This window comes from Lactuca virosa, chromosome 3 (assembly GCF_052849685.1).
Source record: "Lactuca virosa cultivar CGN04683 chromosome 3, Lactuca_virosa_CGN04683_v6, whole genome shotgun sequence".
In the NCBI taxonomy this organism is placed as follows: domain Eukaryota; kingdom Viridiplantae; phylum Streptophyta; class Magnoliopsida; order Asterales; family Asteraceae; genus Lactuca; species Lactuca virosa.
Window position 1 is genome coordinate 41237575 of NC_136428.1, and position 25044 is coordinate 41262618.

At 35.9% G+C, this 25044-nt stretch overlaps 1 protein-coding gene across 2 annotated transcripts; it reads left to right on the plus strand.

The window, feature by feature from the left end:
* Positions 1 to 3794: 3794 nt before the first annotated feature.
* Positions 3795 to 13435, plus strand: LOC145165529 (uncharacterized). 2 transcript variants are annotated; one of them, XM_079084258.1, is made up of 6 exons: positions 3795 to 4362; positions 8766 to 8840; positions 8926 to 9418; positions 9521 to 9906; positions 10226 to 10452; positions 12156 to 12871. In XM_079084258.1, exons 1-6 carry the CDS (start codon positions 3883 to 3885, stop codon positions 12214 to 12216), a joined length of 1722 nt encoding a protein of 573 aa, XP_078940384.1. In that variant the 5' UTR covers positions 3795 to 3882; the 3' UTR covers positions 12217 to 12871. The 2 variants fall into 2 exon arrangements, with proteins under 2 accessions (XP_078940384.1, XP_078940383.1); XM_079084257.1 differs by lacking the exon at positions 12156 to 12871 and adding an exon at positions 12896 to 13435 and having other exon boundaries at positions 3802 to 4362.
* The last annotated feature ends 11609 nt before the right edge of the window (positions 13436 to 25044 follow it).

Consider the following 25044-nt stretch of genomic DNA (forward strand, 5'->3'; position numbering starts at 1 on the left):
CTGTGCGTAGTGTCTTTAATTCATAACCCGAACTTTTTTCGACCATCAACTTGAAACGTTTGAAAACACCAAAGGCTTCAAACTTCCCGGATAACGTATAAACCCACATCCACCGACTATAATCGTCGACTAAAAGAAGAAAATACTTGCTTCCTCCAATAGAAGTGGGTGTGATCGGACCACATAAGTCCGCATGAACAAGTTGAAGTGGTTTTTGAGCTCGAAAAACTGCTTGGTTTGGGAAAGAGATTCGGCTTTGTTTTGCAAGAACACACCCTTCACACACTTGATTTGGATGTTCAATCCTTGGAACTCCAGTTGCCATATTCTTTTCGGACAACTTCTTCAACGCGGGAAAGTTAACATGACCGAGTCTAGAATGCCATATCCAAGCCGGCTCATCCTTCGTGGCTAAATGACATGTTGGTCTACCGGTTTTCAAAGGAGTTTTGTATAACCGGTTTGCAGATCTTTGAACTTTTAAAAGTAGAATCTTATTTCTATCGTATACCGTCAAATCCGACCCGTCCATAATGACTCGACTTCCTTCTTCCGTCATTTGACCAAGACTAATAATGTTACTTTTTAGACTTGGGATGTAGTATACTTCATTTAAAAGTCGTTGGTCGCTATTTTTGCAATCGAATAGAATCGAGCCTTTTCCAAAAATAGCAACAGTAGAACCGTCGCCAAATCTCACGTGACCCGTCACATTTCCATCTAACTCATGAAACTTTGAGCGGTCTCCCGTCATATGGTTGCTAGCACCGTTGTCGAGATACCACACCTCGGATTCCACTCGACTCTCCCCCGAGGCAAGAAGATTGACACAAATCTTCTCGTTTAGCGACACCTTTCCGGGTACATATTCTTGTGAGATTGCCATCATCAAGATGGGTTGGTCTTCATTGGCTTGTGTGAGGTTCGCCTCCTCACCTTGGTTCTTTTCAGGGCACTCTGATGCATAATGACCAAACTTTTCACACCGAAAGCATTTTACTTTGCTTTTATCTTTTTTATAGTTATTTTGGTTTGCATTGCATCCACGGCCACCTCCTCAGCCACGCCCTCGTCCTCGGCCTCTCCCTCGGCCTCGGCCACCATGACCACCTCTCTCCTTTGAGGTGTTTGACGAGCTCCCCTCGTCGGTCTTCTTGGATCGTGCTGCCCACTCGGCATGAGTAAGCAACAAGGAAGGTCCGTCTCCTTGTTCACCATAACCCCGAAGCCTCTCTTCATGGGTTTTTAAGCGACCCACAACCTCTTCCACAGTCATGTTTTTTAAGTCACCAAATTGTTCGATAGATGTTACGATTTGCATAAATCGTAATGGGACGACTCGAAGGAACTTCTTCACCACCGTAATCTCCTCTATTTTTTCGCCCAGAGATCGAATACCGGTTACAATGGTATTCAACCTTATGAAAAAATCATCCACCGATTCACCGTCTTTCATTCGGATAACCTCGAAATCGCTTCTCAAGGTTTGAATTTTAGCCTCCTTTACTCGATCGGCGCCCATGTGCATCATCTTCAGCGTCTCCCATGCTTCTTTAGCCGTGTCCTTCTCAGCTAACATAAGTAGCACGTCATCCGGAATCGCTTGATAGATAGCCGCAAGAGCCATCCGATCTTTTCGTTCATCCACGTCGTCTTTTTGAATTGCATCCCACACTCCTTGTGCTTGCAAATTCACACACATCTTTATAGCCTATACCGAGTAATTTAGCTTTGTAAGCATCGGATAGTGTAACGTAACACTGTTGTTCTTCTCGGTTTTTTGAACACCTTCACCTTCGAGAGTTGTCATTCTTGGCATATATTTTGGCATACACTAACCTCGCTCTGATACCACTTGTTGGAATTTATAAAATAATTTGTATGCAAGAAAGCTAAAGTTTTGTGAACAAATATGGGTTTCAGATGTTATCTAAATAAATTGGACGTGCATGGAGATGTTGCCAAAAGGCTATTGTTGATAAAATATTTGAAAGACAAATTACAATATGGGATATATTCTTCACTTCAAGCCTACGATTCGGCTTCTTATATAAGCTTAAAAAATCCTAACTACTTGGTAAAAGTCATGGATAGCTGCAACCAAATTTATTATTCTACCAAATGTATGGCTTATTTTCAAATATAGGGAAAACTAAAGTCACGCCTACCATGAAACAAGGAAGATGTTTCTGACTTTGTGTGTGGTCAGGTTTATATTACAGGGAACTTTTCTTTTGTCTTTTGTTTAAATATAAAAGAATTTTATTCGATAAAAATTTAAAAGTTAATTTATAACTAATTAACTATAATATCGATATAACAAAATTAAAATATAATAGAAATTAGATGACTTAGAACCACCAATTGTTTTAGTTTTCGAAAGTACCTTTATAAATAAACTTTTAATTCTATAAAAACATTACAGTTTGCAATTTATTTGATTTAACAATTAAAATTTTTATTTTTTTTCTACAAAAACCAAGTTTAACAAAAAAAAAAAAAAATATTCTTGTGATGGTTTTTGTAAGTCGATACCAAAAAAAAAACTATAGAAAAGTTTTTAGAAACTTGTAAATAATTTGTATAATTTTATTTCTTATATCATCTTTATTATTATCTGTAATAAAACTTTGTTGTTAATTTTTATTTGTAATTTTTTATATTTGTTTATATATTTTTATTTGAACAACTTAATTTTACTATAAAAGTTTATTTATTTTTATAACCGTTGTCCCCACAGGCTATAACCTAGTCTCTTAATATATATACTTAAAACATAAATTTGGATGTCATGTAGCGTCAAAATTTACATCTTACGAAAATTACATCTTACCTCAAATTATCGGATAATGACACATTATCAAATGTTTAAACGTTAATATCTTAGAAAGGTAGGAAATTGTATTAAAGTGGAAAACATGTTTATTTTCACAGTCAATTTTTTATTTTATTTTTTATGTGATATTATATTATGATTAATGTGTTTGTCTAAATAAGATAATTAGGTAACTTTCAAATAGTGTGTTGTAATATAAAAAAAATGATATGAGTTAATATACATGTTTGATATTTATTGTATTTCGTTATAATTAAAATGAGGAAATATTACAAAAAAAACATTCAAACAAATAATATTAATGTTTGAAAAAAAAACATTTGAAAAAAATATTTTTTTAGCCGGGAAAACGGCACATACATCTTTTTAGATCTAAAGTCTTTTAAAAACAAATGTAAAAACTAATGTCTACACGACATAGATAAAAGAGACCAAAAAGATCTACACCACTTAAAACCATACAAAAAAATTAAGGTGTTGCTATAGGTACCCCTTATTCACATAAATCATCAGATCACATGAAAAATTATTCCACTAACAAAGAGAGGATACACAAAACAATTTGGAAAGATACCTATAGAATTACCAAAAAATATACTTTTTTTAATCTACTTTTCTCACTCCTAGAGATAATTACTCAATAATGAAATCTTAAAAATCAAATTTCATGGTCAAAACAGGACAGACTTTTTTAACCATTTTGATGTTTTACGATTTATTGGATGACTTTAAGTTGAACAGTTTAGAATCGTCAAAGATTTAATTAATTTCCTTATTTATCTTTTTCTTTATTTACGATATCAAAAGCAACCATTAACGTGTCATGTCGTCATATTAAATATGTTTCAAAATCCCAATTCTTACATGTGATAAGTTGTTATATAATTTTTTAAGGACTCAATATTTTACTTGATGCTTTGCTTCGTAAACAAGTCTTTGAATTAAAGATTATCTTTCAGTAGTTTTGAACCTATAAATGACCGACCCAAGATGGTGGCGGGCGGCGGCGGGGGCGGGGTTTCAAGTCTTCAACTACAACTTCAACGATGAGAAGAAGTGGCGGAGGAGGAGGAAAATATTACCAAAAGAATGTTCATGAAAATTGGAGTTTCAGACCCCTTCATGATCACAATATCCATCAAGAGATTCAATCTGATTCTGATCCAATATCATCAACAGAACATTCCACCTCTTCGTCTGCAAAACCCATCTCAGATTTCATTCCTAAAATCCCTAAATCACATCGGAACAAATCTGAACTCGGGTCATTGAATTTTCACCCAAAACCAGGGGAAGATAATGGTGATGGAGATGGAAATAAAGGCAAAGCAGAGTCTTTACAAGAAGGGAAACAACAGAATAAGAAGAAGGAATCCAGTGAGGGATTGGGTGCAAATAAGGATGATGTTCAAGAAGATGACGAAGATGATGTGGTGAAAAGGTTAGAAAGGTTGAGATTGTTTGGTGAAGAACCTGATTTATCAGAGGAATTACTGAGTATTAATGATCAATTACAGGAGGATGAGGTAAATTTTATATTGTTTTCATTAATTAAGTTTGATTGGTATTGACGTAATAGTTAATCGACTTAATCTTGCAAACTAGTTTGTGATTTGGGTTATAGACTGGTGTCGCTTGAAGTACGATTATTGCCAAGATTAATGCTTGTTGTAATCCAAGATGATTATTGTTAGTAAACTGAGTCCATTAAGCATCATCTCAAAATCCTTCGTTATCATCAATTGGAGTCGTATTTCTGTAATCTATTAGTTGAAATTATTCACTGATAGAATTATAGATTCTTGGTTTAAATAGGAGCATTCTTTAATAATCTGAAAAGCAGAGCATTTTTGTGATTTTGGTAAAGTCGGAAATATACATTCATCATATCAAAAGCTTTCACTCATTGGTCATCAAATAGCTAGATGTCTATCACACTATTGAAATCAATTAGAATGGACTCTCTTCGGACCATTTTTTGCTGCGAGGCGCAACACACGCACATCAGTTGTCCTCTCCTAGTACTTTGTTTTTTGGAAGCCTTTGTGTCTGTACGGCGGAACATTTGACTTGTCTCTTCAAACCTTTCAGCTAGGGATGCAAATGAGCCAAGCTACTCGGGATCGGCTTGTTAAAGAATCGACTCGAAACCAATTTTAAACGAGCCCAAGCCGAACTCGAGCTTAATATTAAGCTTGTTTATTAAACGAGCTCGAGCTCGAGCCTATGTCACTAAGCCCGATTAGGCTCGCGAGCCTAAACGAGCCTATATATAATATAATTTATTATTACTTTTATATATTACAATAAAAACATATTTGGGGAAATAGGGATTTAGGGTATTAGTAAACGAGCTTCTTAACGAGCTTGAACCGATCTTAGCCTTATTTAGGCAAATTAGACAAAAAACGAACCGAACTCGAGACTGAGCCGAGCTTGTATAATTCTTTACAAGCTCTAGCCGAGCTTACTACAATTAAGCTCGAATCAAGTCAAGCTCGAGCTCAAGCCTCGTATAACTTAAATGAGCCCGAGCCGAGCCTGACCAGGCTCGGGCTCGACTCGGCTCGTTTGCACCCGTATCTTCAGCTTTCATTTTCTCCAAGTGATTTTTTTAGAAATTTGGTATAACTTGATTTTTATTTTTTAAATTTTGTTTTTTTTAAACTTTGATTTATGGATTTGATAAAATTGCTTTTATAGTTTCCACAATTTATTTGATTTTTTTTTTTAAATTTTTTTACCGTTTCTTTTAATAATATTTTCAGTTTCGGTTGTATCCTTTTTAACATGTGTGATTCTTTTACGAACTTTCTAGACATTGTTTGCAATATTTTCTTAATTTTTTCATATTTTTCTTTTATATGTTCTTTAAAATTAGTTTTCTAGAAAAAAAAATTGATAGCTTCTTTTATATATTTTTTAGAATTTTTATATTTTTGTTTTTTTACATGTTTTTTTTTGTATTCTTTCAATGTTTTAAGACTAGAATTATTAAAATTTCAATGTTGAGAACTATTTTCAGTTTATAAAATCAGTTTATTTAAATTTTAGTTTATTGCAGCAGTCTGCAGATGTTAAAAAACAAACAGACTTTTTATTACAGGCTGCAGCCGTTTTGTTCACCTCTTCTGCCGCAGAGGGTTGCAAAGGTGGTCTGCAGACTTTATGAATTTTCGCTTCGTAAAAACAAACAACACCTAAGTTTTAGTATACCATTTTTATTTTTTACATATAAGGCCACAAGGTTCCTCAAATACTATCTTTCACCTTTCTGTTTTTATACGTCACTCAACGCCACCTCATTTTCCCCACTCTTCAAAACCCAGAGAAAAGGTCCTTTCATTTTCTTTCACTTTAAATGTTAATAAATAATTTAAATTAAATAAAAAAATAGTTATATCCAACAAAGTTCTGCCACAAGTCCACCTCAACATTCTCATTTATGATACTTGCATCTTCCTCTCGTGGTCCTTCTTGGACGATCAACGTTCAGATCCATATATCATGGCAGACCTCGTAGTTACCCTGTAAAAATTTCTTTTCAGTTTCATTGGGACCCTCTTGTCATAGAGGCTCCTAATGTTGCTTTCCACTTTGCCAACCTGCCTATATGTGATGTGTGACGTCAACATCTACACCCACTTATTTAAGTATCATAGATCCTAGGTACTTGAAGCTCTCCTTCAAGGTAAGAACTTGCTCTCTTAAACTTACATCTACACCTTCTTCATTTGCTTCCCCACTGAAATTACATTAAAGATATTCCGTTTTAAATGTGTTGATTCGTAGCCCTTTCCCTTCTAATGTCGATCTTCAAATGTCCAACCTAGCATTCAAATCAACCCTGGACTCAGCCACCAACACAATGTAGTCAACAAAAAGCATATACCAAGGACTTCCACTGGCATATCACGAGAGATATCATCCAAAATCTGGGCGAAGATATACGGGCCGAGGTTTGACCCCTGATGATGCCCTATTTCTACAAGAATAGGGTATGTGTCATCGACCGGGTCTGAACACATGTCAAAAACTGGCAATACATATCACGAATAACAATGACATATTTTTCGTGGACCCATCTAACTTCTAAATTACTCTAAATGGCTTCTCGTGGGACATTGTCATATGCCATTCTCTAGGTCTATGAACACCATATGAAGATCCCCATTTTTTCCTTACATTTCTCCATTATATGCCTAAGGATGTAGACCACCTCAGTCGTCGACTTCCCAGGTATGAAAGCGAAATGGTTTTTGGTAACGGTTGTGTTGTTACGCAACATAACCTCTAATACTCTCTCCTATAGTTTCATGGCGTGACTAAGTAACTCAATGCCTCTATCGTTTTCGCATCTTTGGGTATCCCTTTTATTCTTATATATTGGAATCACAATGCTTGATCTCTATTCATCATGCATTTTGGTATTCTCTAAAATAATGTTAAATAATTTTATTAACCACCTAATTGCTTGTTCCCCAATACACTGCCATGCCGATATGGAATTTGATATGGACCTACGAATTATTTCCTCCCCATCTTCCTCAGTGCTCTCTTCACTTCCTCATTACTAATCCTACCATAAAAACCTTCGTCGTGACTCTTACGCCTCCTTGGAAAGGTTAAAGGTTTCATTGTTTTTGGCACTAGCACTAGAGTTACTATCATCATATATAAAAAAAGAAAATATCTACTCCATTTCGTTTTAATATCCTCGCCATTCACTAGAACATGACCTTTGTCGATCAACATCCAAATCCATACAACATAGCTAGCTAGCATAACCCGATAAAATATTCCATTATGTTTCAAAGAGACCCTCTTGTCACACAATACCATGTGGTTGCCCTTTACTTAGTCATCCTAACTTTATGTAGTGGGTAACTTGGCAATTTACTTCTGTATGTATCATTGATCACTACTTGAAACTCTCCTTTGGTTACAATACTTTCTCTCCTAGGCAGATTCTACCTCGTCATCATTACACTTGCTATTTAAATTGCATTACGAATATATCATCTTAAATATACTCCATAAATATTTTCCTTCAAACATCGTCTACTAAATATCCAATCTAGATTTCAGCTCTATCCTTGTCTCTACCTTCTGCACAATATTATCGGTAAAAAACGTAAACCATGGCATCCCTTCATGGATCCCATTAAAAATATCCTTCAAAATTGAAGTGAGAAAGTATGGGCCAAGTGTTGATCCTTGATGGACCTCTACCTCCTTTGGGGAAGACTACGTGCAACCGACAAGGTTCTAAGACACAAGTCCTTGATCTCTGATACATATCTCCTTGCAACCCCTCTATTTATTTGCTAGGGTCCTCTGGATCCTCTTCCATGGTATATTATTGTATGCTTATCGTTGTCATTTAACACCATATGAGGGAACTTGTTTCTTTCTTTATTTCTCTATTATCCTCCTCTTTTGTATCCAATCTCTTGTACATCTCTTCATACGTTATATACTTTGCTTGAACCACCACTTTCTGCACCTCTTGTGTTACCTCGTTGCATCTTTCTTTCTTCCAGCCCCACTAATCAATAACTCCTTAAAACAAGCTTATTTTACCTTTACCTACCACCTTGCTCTACCACCATGATTCTTATATTCTCTAACCTTTCCTATTGACATTCCAAGTGTCCCTTTGCAGCTTCTCTACTGGTGTGGGTCTCCTGAATTTGTTATAAACTTATATACTAACGACTAAAAGCTATTAGGTGCGATGGATAGTTTTTAAGGTGTGATTTTCAGTTTATACATTGTCATGAAGTGTGAAACGCAAACCATAAGAAGATGGAATCTAAACCATAAAACATGTTATTCACAGTTTATAATTTGTAATTCATATGTTACAAAATGTCAAAAAAACGTGTATTCAAACCCTAACTTATCTATGTCAATTATTAAACTGTAGATACTGGCTATGGAATCTATTTATGTAGAGAACATATTCATCCTCAATAAGCAAAGTGGGTTGCGGACTTTTCAGGTGCCAAGAGCAATTTAGCGAAAAAATTATTAAAAGTTACAAGAAATGTACGAAACTAACTACATATTTATGTGTTCTTATGCAGATTCGTATATACATTGAAACTCCTAAGGAACTAACAATCTCCACAAAACTTAATTCTAACAATTCAGAAGATTTTTCTTACTCATTTGAAGTCCAATATCTTCCCCCCATTGTTTTAACATGTTTATTACCCAAATCATACCCTACACATCTCCCTCCATACTTCACAATCTCCACAGAATGGTTAAATTCTTCAAAAATTTCCAGTTTATGTTCTATTTTGGATTCAATATGGAAAGAACAGGAAGGCCAGGAAGTCATTTACTCATGGGCTGAGTGGTTGCATAGTTCGTCTCTTTCTTATCTTGGTTTTAATAAAGAAGTCCTTCTTGGCCCTTATGGTGTTAAATACAACAATGATCCAAGGGCAATTTCGAGATGTGTCTCTCCAGATGTCGATGTCCCTAAATTAAAGAGTTACAATGATAATCAACGAGTTGAAGATTTTCGTAAAAACTTGCATGAATGTTTCATTTGCTTTAGCGAATTCGCTGGTAAGTTTTGATTTTCAACTGGGATGACATTTACACCATGATTATGAATTTATGTTTCTTTGTGTTGGTAAAAGTTCATTGTATATGTCAATTTTCCCATAGGTAGCGATTTTATCAGATTGCCATGTCAGCATTTCTTTTGTGAAATATGCATGAAAACATACGTGAACATCCATATAAAAGAAGGTACTGTAACCAAGCTTTCTTGCCCTACTACAAAATGTGGAGGTATGATTCCACCTGGCCTTTTAAAGCGTTTACTCGGTGATGAACAATTTGAAAAATGGGAATCACTTACATTACAAAAAACACTTGAATCAATGTCCGACGTGGTCTACTGTCCAAGATGTGAAACACCATGCATAGAAGATGAAGATAAACATGCTCAATGCTCCAAATGCTTCTTTAGCTTTTGCACTCTTTGTAGGGAGAAACGCCATGTTGGAATCACATGTCTTACACCCGAAATGAAGCTCCGAATCTTGCAGGTAAATATGTAATAATTTATCTTCTTAGGGTGATGTACTTGTTACATATTCACGTTATCAGTAAAGATTTGTAAATAAGTTGCTAATATGTTTAAAGACATGGTAGTATGTTGCTGTTATATGTGTTGCATATTGGTACTATTAGTAAAAATGTAAGTACGATCTATTATGAGAAAAGAAATGTAAGTACATTCACTACATTGCTATTGTGGATATATTGGTAAAAAGAGTAAAGTATGTTGTTATTTTCAATAATTTAGTAATTTACACTTATGACTGATATTAAAACTTTAATAAAGAAGATTTTGGTATGATGCAGGAGAGACAAAGCTCGAGCCAAATAAAAGATGAACAAAGGAGACGTGAACAAGAAATGATTCAAGAGCTTATGAGTGTGAAGGAAATACTTCGTGATTCAAAACAATGTCCGGGGTGTAAAATGGCGATTTCAAAGATTGCAGGGTGTAATAAAATGGTGTGTCAAAATTGTGGGAAATATTTTTGTTATCGGTGTATGAAGGTCATTGATGGATATGATCATTTCAGGTTCTCTCTCTCTCTCTCTCTCTCTCTCTCTCTCATAACTTGAACCCTCGACCTCAGAGAGGGAGGACAACACATGATACCGTTGGGCTAGAAGCTTGTTGGTCCTAAAATGACTAAGAAATAATATTAAATTGTAAAGATTTTATCTCATTAGTAGATAGTTCCTAATAAAGATAAATCTTTATTAAAAAAAACTCCTAAAATTAAAATAACACTAATAAGAAAAATAAATCTTGAAGTTATCCTTAAAATATGACCATTTCATCGTTATGCTCCCCCTTCCTCCCTCACTCTCTCTTTCTTGATGACATTAAAGTAGTGTTTGATATGATAGAATCGGGGAAAGAATGGAATGATTTATTCCAATGGAATAAAACAAGAGTAATGGAATGAAATGGATCATTCCTAAATGAATCTAATTTTCCTTCCTTTTTGTTAATTTGCATCCCTTAGTTTTTTTTTTCTTTTTTTTTTGGACCCATCATAGAATGGAATGAAATTTTTTAATATAACCCAAAAACAAAGTAACTAGAATTTTTTTATGAAAATAGTAAATAATAGGGTTAATAATCCCCACTACAAAAGCCCTTATAAAAAATTATATGAAAATTACATCTTTTTTTTTAGCAAAATGGCATCACCATTTAGCAAAAAATTGAATTTCACAAGAGAATAATCTCATAAAATATATGCTTATCTTGTGATAAATGTTGGTAATGTGGTCATTTTCTTAATAACACACTTTTGATCATTTTTGTGATCAGGCATGTATAATATGTACAAAAATGTTAAAACTATACCTTGTATTTATATTATATGTAAATACGTTGTAATTATATGTAATATAAAAAAATCATTTGATAATTTAAATCCCTACAAGCCAGCCAATTCCAAACATATATGATCACGGGCGGAACACGAGTCTTAAAAGGAGAGGGGCCGAAATCATAACTTCATAACATAACCATATAAACAAGTATAATTTGTTCATTATTATATGATATATCAAAATTGTATATTAAAAGTGGGTATGTTTTCATCCAAAACAATCTCTAATAACTTTTGTCATCCAAAACAATTATAGTGATTTTTTAGGATCAATAACTTGTATAAGCTTTCTTTTGACAAACCAATCAATATTGGATCGTTTTTCACGTACATAACTAGTTAATTAAAATTAACAAATAACAAAGTAAAATAATAATTAATAAATACTAACAAAAACTACTTTTTTTTTACAAAATATATAGTTTATACTAATAAATTAAATAAATAATTATTTGATAAATATAATTTTCACTATATAATTTTTTATATTGATTACCTATTTTACACTTTTACATGTTCTTGTTTTGTATTTTAATAATTAATTGACACTCTAAAATGGATATTATAAATACATCATGATTGTAATAATTTTCATTTGGTACTCATTCGTTATAAATTACATATAATACATTTTAATGTTTCTAAGTTTCTTTGGCATTTTACTAGTAACTAAAGTAAGAATATAAAAAATACCAATAAGTAAAATAACTTTTTTATTCAGTAAAATATCATTATAGCTGGCACAATTTTAGAGTGCAGCGGCTGTCAATTTATCTTCACAAAGCCCATTGACTATTTGTTATTAATAGTGACAAAAATAAAGAGAAATAAATAAAAAACGATAAAGAGTACCTACAATATACTCCATCCTGCAGAGAGGAGACCGGAGATGGAGATCGGCAACCGGAAAGTGTGTACGGCGGAGTAATCCGATGAGGTCACGGCGGGAGGAGAGGAGAGAGGAGGCTAACACTCCCGCAGCAGTGTTATTTGTCTGGTTAGTTTTGAGATTTTTTAGGCAGCGGTTTTTAGACAATCAGCTTCGAGATTTGAAGGGTATAAGTTTTAGAGGGTTACGGTTTTTTCAACTCGAAGCTAAATTGTAAATAGTAAAGTGTAAATTGGAATAGATTTTTAGTTTCTTTATTGAGTTAAGGGTTTCCTGGTTTATTTGTGTCTAATAATACAAGATTTGTTTTGATTTTTTTTCCAGTGATTTTCGGAAGTTTAGTTGATTCTTTATCTAATTACTAAATTTTAAAAGTTATATTATATAGAAACAGGAAGCAGAAAAACAACGGGGGCAAATTAGTCGTTTCTTAATTATTTCATAACTAAAATATACATACATATCCAGATATTAAGAACCTCAAAACCAGGGGGGCCATGGTCACCCCTGGCCCCTAAGAGCATCCGCCACTTATCATAGAACATAATTACTCATTTCATTACCTTTTACATATTCCATGACATGGCCATTCCATTCCTTCATCATTCTATTCCATTACTCCAATTAAACAAACCCCAAGCCGTCATTTATTTTTATCATTTTATGATCAAATCCTATATTCAATTTCTTTTGGAATCGAACTAATGCTGACCATAATTGTTATAGTGATGGAGTTTGTGAACTTTTTCCTCAAGAAGAAGAAGAAGAAGTCAGACTTTGGGAGGCACAGATGAATCCACGACAAGTGATGGGGCAGATTCAAGCTGAACTTTTTGGTGATCGTGAACATTCTTGCCCTCGATGTGGTCAGATTAATGGGAAGGTTGGGAATAATAATCACATATGTTGTTGGTCATGCCAAGGGCATTATTGTTATTTATGCATAAAGATGGTTAGACGTAGCTCACAACACTTTGGGCCAAAGGGTTGCAAACAACATACAGTCGGATAACATATTATTTCCTTAAATAATAATTGGTCATAATCATATATTGCGTATGTTTTCTGATTTTTTTTGTTGATTTCTTATATGTTTTCTAAGGTGACAAGACTACACAAGTGCTTGAGTCTAACTTTTTAGAGGTGATAGGGATACATATTTTGACAGAAAAAATCTATACTTGCATTATCATATTCATATGATATATAGCGGCTCTTATGTATTTGTAAACACACTTATATAATCAATTAGAAAGTTGGAATGAATCATCGAGTCGAGTTACTTTGTCATATAACACGTTATTAGCATTTTTCTAAAAGACAGAGGCTTCGTATTCCACTTCTGTCGCTCGAGGAGTAACAAAAGAAAGTAGTTCGAGATCAGTCTTCTCTCTAATCCCAAAATATGTTTTGTTAATTCTCACCGACTCTGTCTCACTTTTTGTCTATACAAAATCAATTAAAAAATGAAGAATCTTCATCTATTTTGATCAACTATTGCAGCTCCTTCCTAAAAGTTTTTTAAGCCTAAAGTTTTTTCAAGGACAATCATTGCATGTTAAAGTCTACTATAAACATTTTAGGTTGTTTTGTTTAACGTATAAGCTTAAATATGCTGGAACTCAAACCATTACATTAATAGTCTATTATCAACAACTTATTATCCAATAAAATCAAAATTATACGAGTTTTTTCTTCAAATGTTTATGTATGTATTCGTTGTGTGTGCGAAAATAATTTTAAGTAATATTAATGGTTTTTGCCTCTTAGGATGCCTAAATGTTGTTTTAAAAATATTAACATCGTCATGAAAAAAAATCTAAAGTTTTTTTTTTACTCAAGAATGAATTCTTTAAATGTTTTAACCATTTACGAAATCGATATATCTACATTTAAGTTGGAAAAATTATGAATTACCCCAAAATTGGCTCATGTATTTTAAATACGATGTCTACGAAAGATAAAAACAGGTTATCTATATCCTAATGAGATTGTCTTTCAAAGCACAACATGCCTACCACCATCATCGCTTGTCATGGTCGTATTCGAATAGAGTTAACGAAAAGGATAAAAAAATAATTATTTCCCCTAATGTGTTTATATATTGATGTTGAATCGGTATCTCATAATCCACATGTAGTTCGATCAATAAGAACCTATTCACCCTTCGCACAATACTTGTATTTCTGGAACCCGTCGGTTTGAAAAAAAGTTGATTCAAGCAAATCTAGTATTTCTCGAACCTATCGTTTCAAAACACAGTTTGTGCTACTACAAACCATAAACGTATAAACTTGTACTTTTATATGATAACTAATCCAATGTTTTTCCTCCTGTTGTATGAAAGTGTTGATCAAACTTGATTTTTTGATCTTGGATGTTGCCAGCAAGAGCTATTTGGGTTGGACTCATGATATACAACGCGATCTAGATGCCTAAGGCCCGTTCGATGTCATTTATGATGACGACGATCGTGATCTTATAGTTACTCGCGAAATGGGTGTTATGGCAATGATATTATTTCATTGTCATCTTTCAGACATGATAAAGTCTTAATTCGTAGCAATCATGTAATGACCCATATTTTTCTACACATACATCTAATGGGTTTATCAGAGTTATTTCTAAAACTTTGCGGAATTCTATTAACTCATAAAAATAAAAACATTTTATATCCCAGAAAATAATCACCAGTTTACTATAAATTCTCATCATAAAAGAAAAACAAGGAAATACAACTAAAATAACAACCTAGTCAACGTCCTTGTGCTCCTATCTTCTTCACATATATCGGATGCTACATGAACCTGCAAATCATGACACATCTCTCTAACATCAGACAACAATGTATGGTGAGTTATATTCTTATATGTTTTCATGTTCATCTACTCTTCTTCTAATCTTTCTCTATCTTTCACAGATTCTATCTTTTTGTTCTTTTTTCTTCATGCATCTTTCTATTCTCTTCTTTTCATCTTATCTATCTCTTCATATATTTTCTCATCTTTACTCTTCTTTTCTTTCTCATTTCATCTACATCTTTTTTTCTTGCTCTTCTCATGCCTTAGCATTCTATTCTTTCATTCTCTTCCACTATCTTCTTCTCTTGTTCTCTAATCTCATACACTGTTATTCTTCTCCTTCATCTATCTCTACTATCTTTCTCAGCCTCTTCTCAAGCTCATCTCATACTCTACACATACTTTATCTCTCCCTCTACCTCTATATCTTCTATACTATTCTCTTCATTTTTCTATCTCTCTTCATACTCTATATTGTAACACCATGTTTCGAGTTGAATGATAATTCGGGACCGTGACCCGAAGATCAACTATCATAAGGCTTTGAGCCTTGGGGAAAGAGAGGTTTAGACCAATTTGGATGTGGGTAATGTAGATTATGTGATCCAAGAGTTCGGTTTGTGCTTTGGAGCCCAAGGGTGTAACGGTAAAAGTGATGGTTCAGGCCTTTCATGAAATAAGGATTTTAGTGTAACGCCCATAGATCCGGGCTAGTCAATTTAAAGACGATGAGCATAAAAAATGAGTTTTTTATGGAATATTATTTAGAAGGATTAATCTTAACCAAGTTTTAGTATATGTTACAAGGGTTTCGTACATATAAAGAACGCCGAAATCCGAGTTATAACGAAGAAGTTATGGCTCGTCGAAGTTTTACGGCAAAACCGGCACGGCACCGGGAGATGTAAATAGTGAATTTACAGTAGAAGAATTTTTAGCCTTAGTGATCTAAACAAAATTTGTAGTATACGTTAAACCGAGAACATACAAAAAAAGAACGCCCAAATCTGACTTCGTATGAGGAAGTTATGAATTTTATAAGATTTTGCATAGCAGTGCATGACCCGAAACTCGAATTTTAGTTCGAGCGGTTTTTTGGCCTACGCGACCTAAATGAGATTTGAAGATCTCATTAATAGGAACTCAACGGTAAAAAGACAGACGAAAACGGAGTCCGTATGTAGAAGTTATGAATTTTACGCGGACATTTAACAGTATAATCTTCTCCTACTGTTAAATTTAAGATCGGTCGAGAATTAGCCGACGGAGTCTAAATGAAAGTTTTAGATCTTGTTTTTACCTACGCGTGGATATAAAGAATGTCGAGAGTAGAGCTCGTATGTTAAAGATATGGACGAAACTTGGTCCCTACTCTTCGAGCGCGATAAATTCGATACAGTTTTGTAAATCTGAGATAGAATGAGAATTAGCTGACGGTGTCTAAATGAAAGTTGTAGTACTTGTAAATACCAACGCGTGGATATAAAGAACGTCAAAAATGGATTTTGTATGAACGAGTTACAAATTATAATAGCATATTTACGTATTAAAATAAAGTATAAATCATATATACATACATATATATATACAAATGTATATATCATTAGAAAGGTATCGACGATGCGGTTATTATAAGACTAGTGTTGAGTACTTTCGACATTAGTTTAGTACAAATATCGTTAAATCTATTTAAAATAGTATTATGAAGGGGTGTTTAGTCGTCTATATAACTATAAGGTCATTAAGTAATTATGGAGGGTAGTTTTTGTAAATTCAATTACTATAAATAAGAGGCTTGGGCTCTCATATTTCTTGCACCATTTTCTTGATTCCAGAGTCTTTCTCTCCTTATCCCCCGAGAATTTCGGTCCCTCGTGATTCGACTTCTCTTTCTGTAGTTTTAGTATAGTAAGGTGAGCGTTGAAGCGATGCACGAATCTTTCTTAGAAATATTCAGCGACGAAGTTCTGCCCCTGCAGAGCCCGACTCCTAGCTAAAACCCCCTTGTAAGTAAGTTATGCTTACCTATTTTAATATAGCTTATATTTAAAATTAGTATTGTTATTATGAACTTATAATAAATATTTGAGCTATTATTATGACTTATATAAGTGTCGTTATAATATCTTTTTAACTACTCGGGGTACGGGGAATCTGGTTTAAAGGGCCGCATAGGGTTGTCGGATTTCAGAAGTGCTATATGCCAAAATGGTCCTGCCCTCCGGTGTTTTATGTCTGGCCCCTGTCTGTACATAGTGGTTGGAAAGTATTGTTTAAACGCTTATATAATAATAATAATAATAATAATAATAATAATAATAATAATAAATCATCTAGCAGAGTATGGATGACAACCACGGACTATTCTAGACAGTCCAGTGGAACACTAGCAGGCTCGCAACCTGTAGATGTTGTGAACGATGTGTTCACCCGGTGTACTCTAAACCCTGGTGATCATGCAGACTTGGTGCCTAAACCTTGGCGATCATGCAGACTTGGTGCCAAATCATGGCGACTATGTGGACTTAGTTCCTGTTGTATAAACCCTGGAGACTATGCAGACTTAGTGCCTAAAACCCTGGCGACTATACGGACTTAGTGCCTGTTGTATAAATCCTGGCGACTATGCCGACTTAGTGCCTAAACCCCGGCGATGATGGATTTCGTGCCGATTCCTTAGGATGATCCTTAGGAATGAATGAACGAGAAACATTTGATTCTTAGGGTAGATCCTTAAGAGTAAAGAAGATAATGGGGATGGGTAATTAGGTTGATTGTTTGATGTTTAAACATAATAAGTATATTATTGTGGGTTGAAAACCCTATGTACTCACCAGGTTTCCCAACCTGACCCACTCAGTTTATTTGAATCACAGGTGTCAAACCGGCACGGTGCTGAATGTCGTAAAAAGTATATTATTGTGGGTTGATTGTTTGATGTTATAACGAAGAAGTTATGACCTGTCGAAGTTTCACGACAAAACCGGCACGGTGCTGAATGTCGTAAAAAGTGAGTTTTTGATTAACTACTTTTTAGCCTTAGTGATCTAAACGAAACCCGTAGTGTTCGTTAAACCGAGAGTAGGTATAAAAAGAACGCCCGAATCTGACTTCGTATGAGGAAGTTATGATTTTTCGAAGTTTCAGCTTAGCAGTAGACAGCTAAAAACTCGAATTTTAGATCGAGTGATTTTTAGCCGACACGACCTAAACGGGAATTGAAGGTCTCGTAAATAGTAGCACAACTGTAAAAAGTCTGACGAAAACGGACGTCGGATGAAGAAGTTATGAATTTTTAACGGATTTGCTATCCCGGTCTGTTAAAAATAATAATATAAAAATTAAAGTCAAAGTTAGCCGACGAATTCTAAACGAAAGTTGTAGAGCGTAATTTTACCTACGCGTGCATATAAAGAACGTCAAAAACGGAGCTCGTATACAAAAGTTATGAATTTTAGAAGTTTGGGACACAAAATTCGAGAAAAATGCAAAAACCGAGGAATTTCGCATGGCTCAGGTTCGGCCACGTCACCTCGCATGCGAGATGACCCGTGTACGCCTCGTGTCAGCCGCTGATTCGTCCGAAGTCGAGGTCCACTAGGATACCGACGCGCCTCGCATCGGTGGCATCTTCCGAGTTCGCAGGCGTGTGCTACCCTCGCATCCGACGCGTGTCTCGCCACCTGCCCTGTCCGAGCCTCGTTGTTGCTGCCGCGTGTCCCTTCCTTCGGCCGGAGCTCCGAACCTCGCATCTATAAATAGGAGGGTGCGAATCCTCCCAGGTAAGTTTGGAAAATTGCCACTTTTCACCCTAAATTCAATATTTTTACTATCTCGACTTCCTCCGAAGCCCCGGTATCATTTTTCACACCCGGAATACGCCCCGAAGTGCCCGTTGAGCCCGGAAAATTTATCTTTTCGGTTTTGAAGCTCCACCCTCGCAGAGCCCGGTTCTCAATAAAACTCCCGGTTTTATTAGAAACGATCGTTTTAGGCAACGAAGTGCTGCCCGGTTATCGTTAAATCATGTGAGTGTATAGTCACCTTCATCTTACACATAGATATGAAGTATTTGCCTTAAAATACGTGCTATGTGTAAATATATATTAATTGTTTATTTGAGGTGACTGTTGACTTGATATTTTATACAAGTTTTAAACTGTGTATGTATTTTTATCTACAAATATGTTGGGTAAAACATGGGTAGATAAATTAGATGATGTGTGATGAAATAAAAGTGATGAGAGATATCGATGTTTAAGATGATCTAGTCATCTAGCAGAGTATAGACAACGGCCACAGACTATTTTAGATAGTCCAGTGGAACGTTAGCAGAATTGTAATTGGTAGGTATGTTTGAACTATATGTTCATAAGGTGTTCTCGAACTATATGTTCATTAAGTGTTTGTTTTTTAACTATGTGTTCATCCGTTAGTTCTTCTTTTTGACACTATTACGTGTCGGGGTACGGGAGCGTACGGGAGTACTTTATTAGTATTTTCCCTATGTTTTTATTTTGAAGAGTTTTGGAGTCTTCGTTTCTTTTGTGAAGTGATCGGACGAGCTTCATGAGTCAGTGTTTTCATTTCCGATGCCGGATAGGGGTGAGTCTGGGGGTTCAGACCACAGCCTAGGCATTAGTCAGTGTTTTCATTTCCGATGCCGGATAGGGGTGAGTCTGTGGGTTCAAACCACAGCCTAGGCATTAGTCAGTGTTTTCATTTCCGATGCCGGATAGGGTGAGTCTGGGGTTCAGACCACAGCCTAGGCATTAGTCAACGTTTCCATTGCCGGATAGGGTGCGTCTGGGGGTTATATACCTCACGATATTCAGACCACAGCCTAGGCAAAGTTTGATGCTGGATAGGGTGCGCCTGGGGGCTACATACCTCACGATATTCAGACCATAGCCTAGGCATTGATAACTACCCCTGACTTAATTGTCATGTGGTTCTTTCTTTTACGAACAAAGGTTTGTGGTTAAACTTATTCCATTCATTCGATATCTTTATCGATCCTTGTTTGTTGCTAGGGGATTTCCGAAGCAGTTTCATTAGTTGGTTGTTCATATCGATCCTCTAGGCTAGATCTAGTAAGATCATTGTATAGGATCAGTATGTGGGGATCGACGTTGTTATTGCTTGTAGTATAAACCTTAGGCAGCGATGGACTTCGTGCCTATTCCTCAGGATGAATCCTTAGGAATGAGTGATAGTTGATTCTTAGGGTAAATCATTAAGAAATAAATAAGACAATGGGGATTGGGTAATTGGGTTGATTGTTTGATGTTTAAGCATAATAAATTATTTATTGTGGGTTGAAAACCCTATATGCTCACCAGGCTCCCAAGCCTGAACCACTCAGTTTATTTGTATCACAGGTATCGATACGGAGTTGCTTTACACTGAGAGATTAAAAGAGAAGTAGATCACTAGTGTAAATGAATGTAAGTTTTGTTTATGCTTATATTTTTGTATTGACAGTGACATCCCAATGGTTTAAGTGAATAAAATACATTTCTTCGGAAATGATTTGATAACATATTTATCATGTTTTTCTGCGAACAAATTCCGCAACACTTTTAATCAAATGATTACTCTGAAATTATTTCAAAAGCATAAATTAAACCGGTCTTTTCTGGCCGTGAATTTGGGGATGTCACAGTTGGTATCAGAGCATTAGTTTAAACGAACTAGGAATTTGTAGGATTTCTAGACTTAAACTTAGAATGCTAAGTGATGATTGTGAGATGAGTGTCTGCTATATTTTAGACACGAGCACAAGTTTATTTTAGGAAAGATGCCTAAAATGATTTATGTGTTAAATATTTTATGTTATAGCTATAAAGATGCCTTATATGCTATTATTTGTTCGAATCTATGGTCTGTTGCCGACCGGATCTGGAAACTTTATGTGTTTAGGATTCTAAGCGTATGACTACGATATTAGAACTAGCATGTAAACGTTTCAAAGTGATGAGGAGATTTATACGTCTATCATAAATAAAGCTTTCCTATCTTAAATTCTCACCCAGTACACCGAACGTCTACTTGGGTATACAAAACGTTATGGTGAAGACTCGTAGAGAATTGAGTAGATGGAGGAAATGAAAAGCTTACGATAATGAACGATACCTATCAAAAGATATCGTAAGAGTGGTGTCTTGCCTTTAGAATATGTCTAATAAAATAACTGAACGTTTAGAGGGGTACGGTACATCTAAAGTACACCTCCGATTGGCAGGATGATGAATGGTTGGTGTAATTCTTGAAGTTGTCTCATCGTCTGTAATTTCCATCACCAACCAAGTTGAAGTAGAATTGATGATTGAAGATACGCATGGAAGAAGTCCTAGTAGAGTCTAGGAAAATTTTATGATTAATTGGACACATTCGTATGTGTTAAATTGTTTTGTGATTTTAGGACTTGGGGACTGCGAGACAGTACTTGGGACGAGTATGAGTAGGTGTGAATAGTAGTAGAGATCTATACTACTGGAAGCACATGACTCACACTTGGATCAGGGAAAGTCACAAGGTTACCAAGGAACTAGTAATTGATTCCGTCTTATTCTAGTCTGTCATTACCATCGTTTCGGTAATGACTAAGAAGATGATTGTTATTCCGACCCTAGTGGTCATATCTAATTGAGTCTGACTACGATGAGTTTGTTACGTGATTCAGAGAACCAAGTTCGATGTAGCAGTTGAATTAAGCCGAATTGAAGTAAAGGATGATCAAAGAGATCAATAGAAGTATCGCGTTCGTTGTTAAAGAAGTTGGGTTAGGTTGTGTTCTGACCCAAAGGGATAAAGTGATAGCGTATGCATTGAGGCAATTGATAGAGCATGAAAAGAACTACCCCACTCATGATCTGGAGTTGGTAGCGGTAGTATTTGCCTTAAAGATATGGAGGCACTATCTTTATGGTACCAAATGTAAACTTTTCACTGATCATAAGAGTCTTCAATATCTCTTTAATCAGAAGGAATTGAACATGAGGCAGCGGCTCTGGCTAGAACTATTCAAGGACTACGACTATGAGATACTTTACCACCCTGGTAAAGCAAATGTTGTTGCTGATACTCTCAGTCAGAAGGTAAATCATGAAAAGAAAAGGCCAAGAGTGTTGAGAATCGAAGTTGTCTCGACAATTGTGGAAAGTATAAAGAAAGCTCAGGAGGAAGCTTTATAGAAAAATGACCGAAAGGAGGAACGTTTGGGAAAAACGTTGGTGTTTGATACAAACGGTCAAGGATTCAAAGATAGGATTTGGGTACCTAAGACAGGAGGAGTAAGGGGTCTTCTGATGGAAGAAGCTCACAAAACCAGGTACTCGATTCATCCAGGCAGTACGAAAATGTATAGGGATCTAAAACCCTATTACTGGTGGCCGACGATGAAGCTCGATGTTGCTAAGTATGTAGCCGAGTGTGTAACTTGTGCAAGGGTTAAAGCACAATATCAGAACCCGTATGGGATTTTAGAACCTTTACCTGTACCCATGGGTAAATGGGAGTACATTACCATGAATTGTGTGACTAAACTGCCCAGAACAAGGAACGGTCACGACATGATTTGGGTGGTCGTTGATCGCTTCACTAAGAGTGCACATTTCATAGCAGCCAACGGGAAATGGTCTATGGATAAACTTGTGAATTCTTACGTGAAGAAAATTGTGAGGCTTCACGGTGTTCCATTAACGATTGTATCCGATCGTGATAGCCGTTTTACCTCAAGGTTTTGGAGGAGTTTATAAGAGGAATTGGGTACCAAGTTGTGTTTGAATGCAGCTTACCATCCGCAAACCGATGGACAGAGCAAACGAACAATTCAAACATTGGAGGATATGCTGAGAGCATGTACCCTAGAATTCCAAGGTAACTGGGGTAAACACTTACCTCTAGTAGAATTTTCCTATAATGATAGTTTCCACTCGAACATCTAGATGGCACCTTATCACGCTTTGTATGGGGAAAAGTGTCGAATGCCGTCATGTTGGCTGAAAGCTGGGGAAAAAAACAGTTTATGGGACTTGAAATAGTCCATCAGATTGCTGAAAAGTTGAAAGTGATTAGGGAAAGGAGGTTAGCTGCTCAAAAGAGCTATGCTGACAAGAAAAGACAACCGATATCATTCGAAGTTGGAGATTCGGTTTTACTTAAAGTCTCGCCGTGGAAGGGACTTATAAGGTTTGGTAGAAGGGGAAAATTGAGTCCAAGGTTTATTGGACCATTTAAAGTTCTTCAGAGGATCGGGAATCAAGCTTACGAGCTAAAATTACCGGAAGAACTGGAGGGTATTCATAATACCTTCCATGTGTGTTATTTGAGAAAGTTTACGGGAGATGTGCCCTACATAATTCTCATTTCTAAATTAAGGTTGGATGAAAACAAGAGGTTGATTGAAGAACCTGCGGCAATCGTTGACCGTAAGACTAAGAAGTTGTGACGTAAATTGGTCGAATTAGTGCTGGTGCGTTAGAAACATACGAATGAGTCAAATCTCACCTGGGAAACGGAGAGTGACATGATGAGTCGCTACCCGCAGTTGTTTGTTGAGGTGTGATTCCGGGGACGGAATCATCCTAAGGGGGAGAGAATTGTAACGCTCGTGTTTCTAGCCTAGGCATTAATATTGATGTGATAGTCTAGGTTAACCTTTGTAACTCATTTTGAAGTAATAAAGAGGAATTATGTGAATATTATGTGAATTACGTGCGTATTTGCTTAATTATTATGATTTAATTAATTAATAATAAAAATAAGCGTTGAAAATAAATATTAAATAAAGCTGATATCTTTTAAGAAAGTTGTAGTGGCCGAAACAAGGATTCCGGAGATATAAAGAATACCGAAATCCGAGTTATAACGAAGAAGTTATGACCTGTCGAAGTTTCACGACAAAACCGGCACAGTGCTGAATGTCGTAAAAAGTGAGTTTTTGATAAACTACTTTTTAGCCTTAGTGATCTAAACGAAACTCGTAGTGTTCGTTAAACCGAGAGTAGGTATAAAAAGAACGCCCGAATCTGACTTCGTATGAGGAAGTTTTGATTTTTCGAAGTTTCAGCTTAGCAGTAGACAGCTAAAAACTCGAATTTTAGATCGAGTGATTTTTAGCCGACACGACCTAAACGAGAATCGAAGGTCTCGTAAATAGTAGCACAACGGTAAAAAGTCTGACGAAAACGGACGTCGGGTGAAGAAGTTATGAATTTTTAACGGATTTCCTGTCCCGGTCTGTTAAAAATAATAATATAAAAATTAAAGTCTAAATTAGCCGACAAAGTCTAAACAAAAGTTGTAGAGCGTAATTTTACCTACGCGTGCATATAAAGAACGTAAAAAACGGAGCTCGTATGCAAAAGTTATGAATTTTAGAAGTTTGGGACACAAAATTCGAGAAAAATGCAAAAACCGAGGAATTTCGCATGGCTCGGGTTCGGCCACGTCACCTCGCATGCGAGATGACCCGTGTACGCCTCGTGTCAGCCGCTGATTCGTCCGAAGTCGAGGTCCACTAGGATATCGACGCGCCTCGCATCGGTGGCATCTTCCGAGTTCGCAGGCGTGTGCAACCCTCGCATCCAACGCGTGTCTCGCCACCTGCCCTGTCCGAGCCTCGCTGCTGCTGCCGCATGTCCCTTCCTTCGGCCGGAGCTCCGAACCTCGCATCTATAAATAGGAGGGTGCGAATCCTCCCGGGTAAGTTTGGAAAATTGCCACTTTTCACCCTAAATTCAATATTTTTACTATCTCGACTTCCCCCGAAGCCCCGGTATCATTTTTCACACCCGGAATACGCCCCGAAGTGCCCGTTGAGCCCGGAAAATTTATCTTTTCGGTTTTGAAGCTTCACCCTCGCAGAGCCCGGTTCTCAATAAAACTCCCGGTTTTATTAGAAACGATCGTTTTAGGCAACGAAGTGTTGCCCGGTTATCGTTAAATCATGTGAGTGTATAGTCACCTTCATCTTACACATAGATATGAAGTATTTACCTTAAAATACGTGCTATGTGTAAATATATATTAATTGTTTATTTGAGGTGACTGTTGACTTGATATTTTATA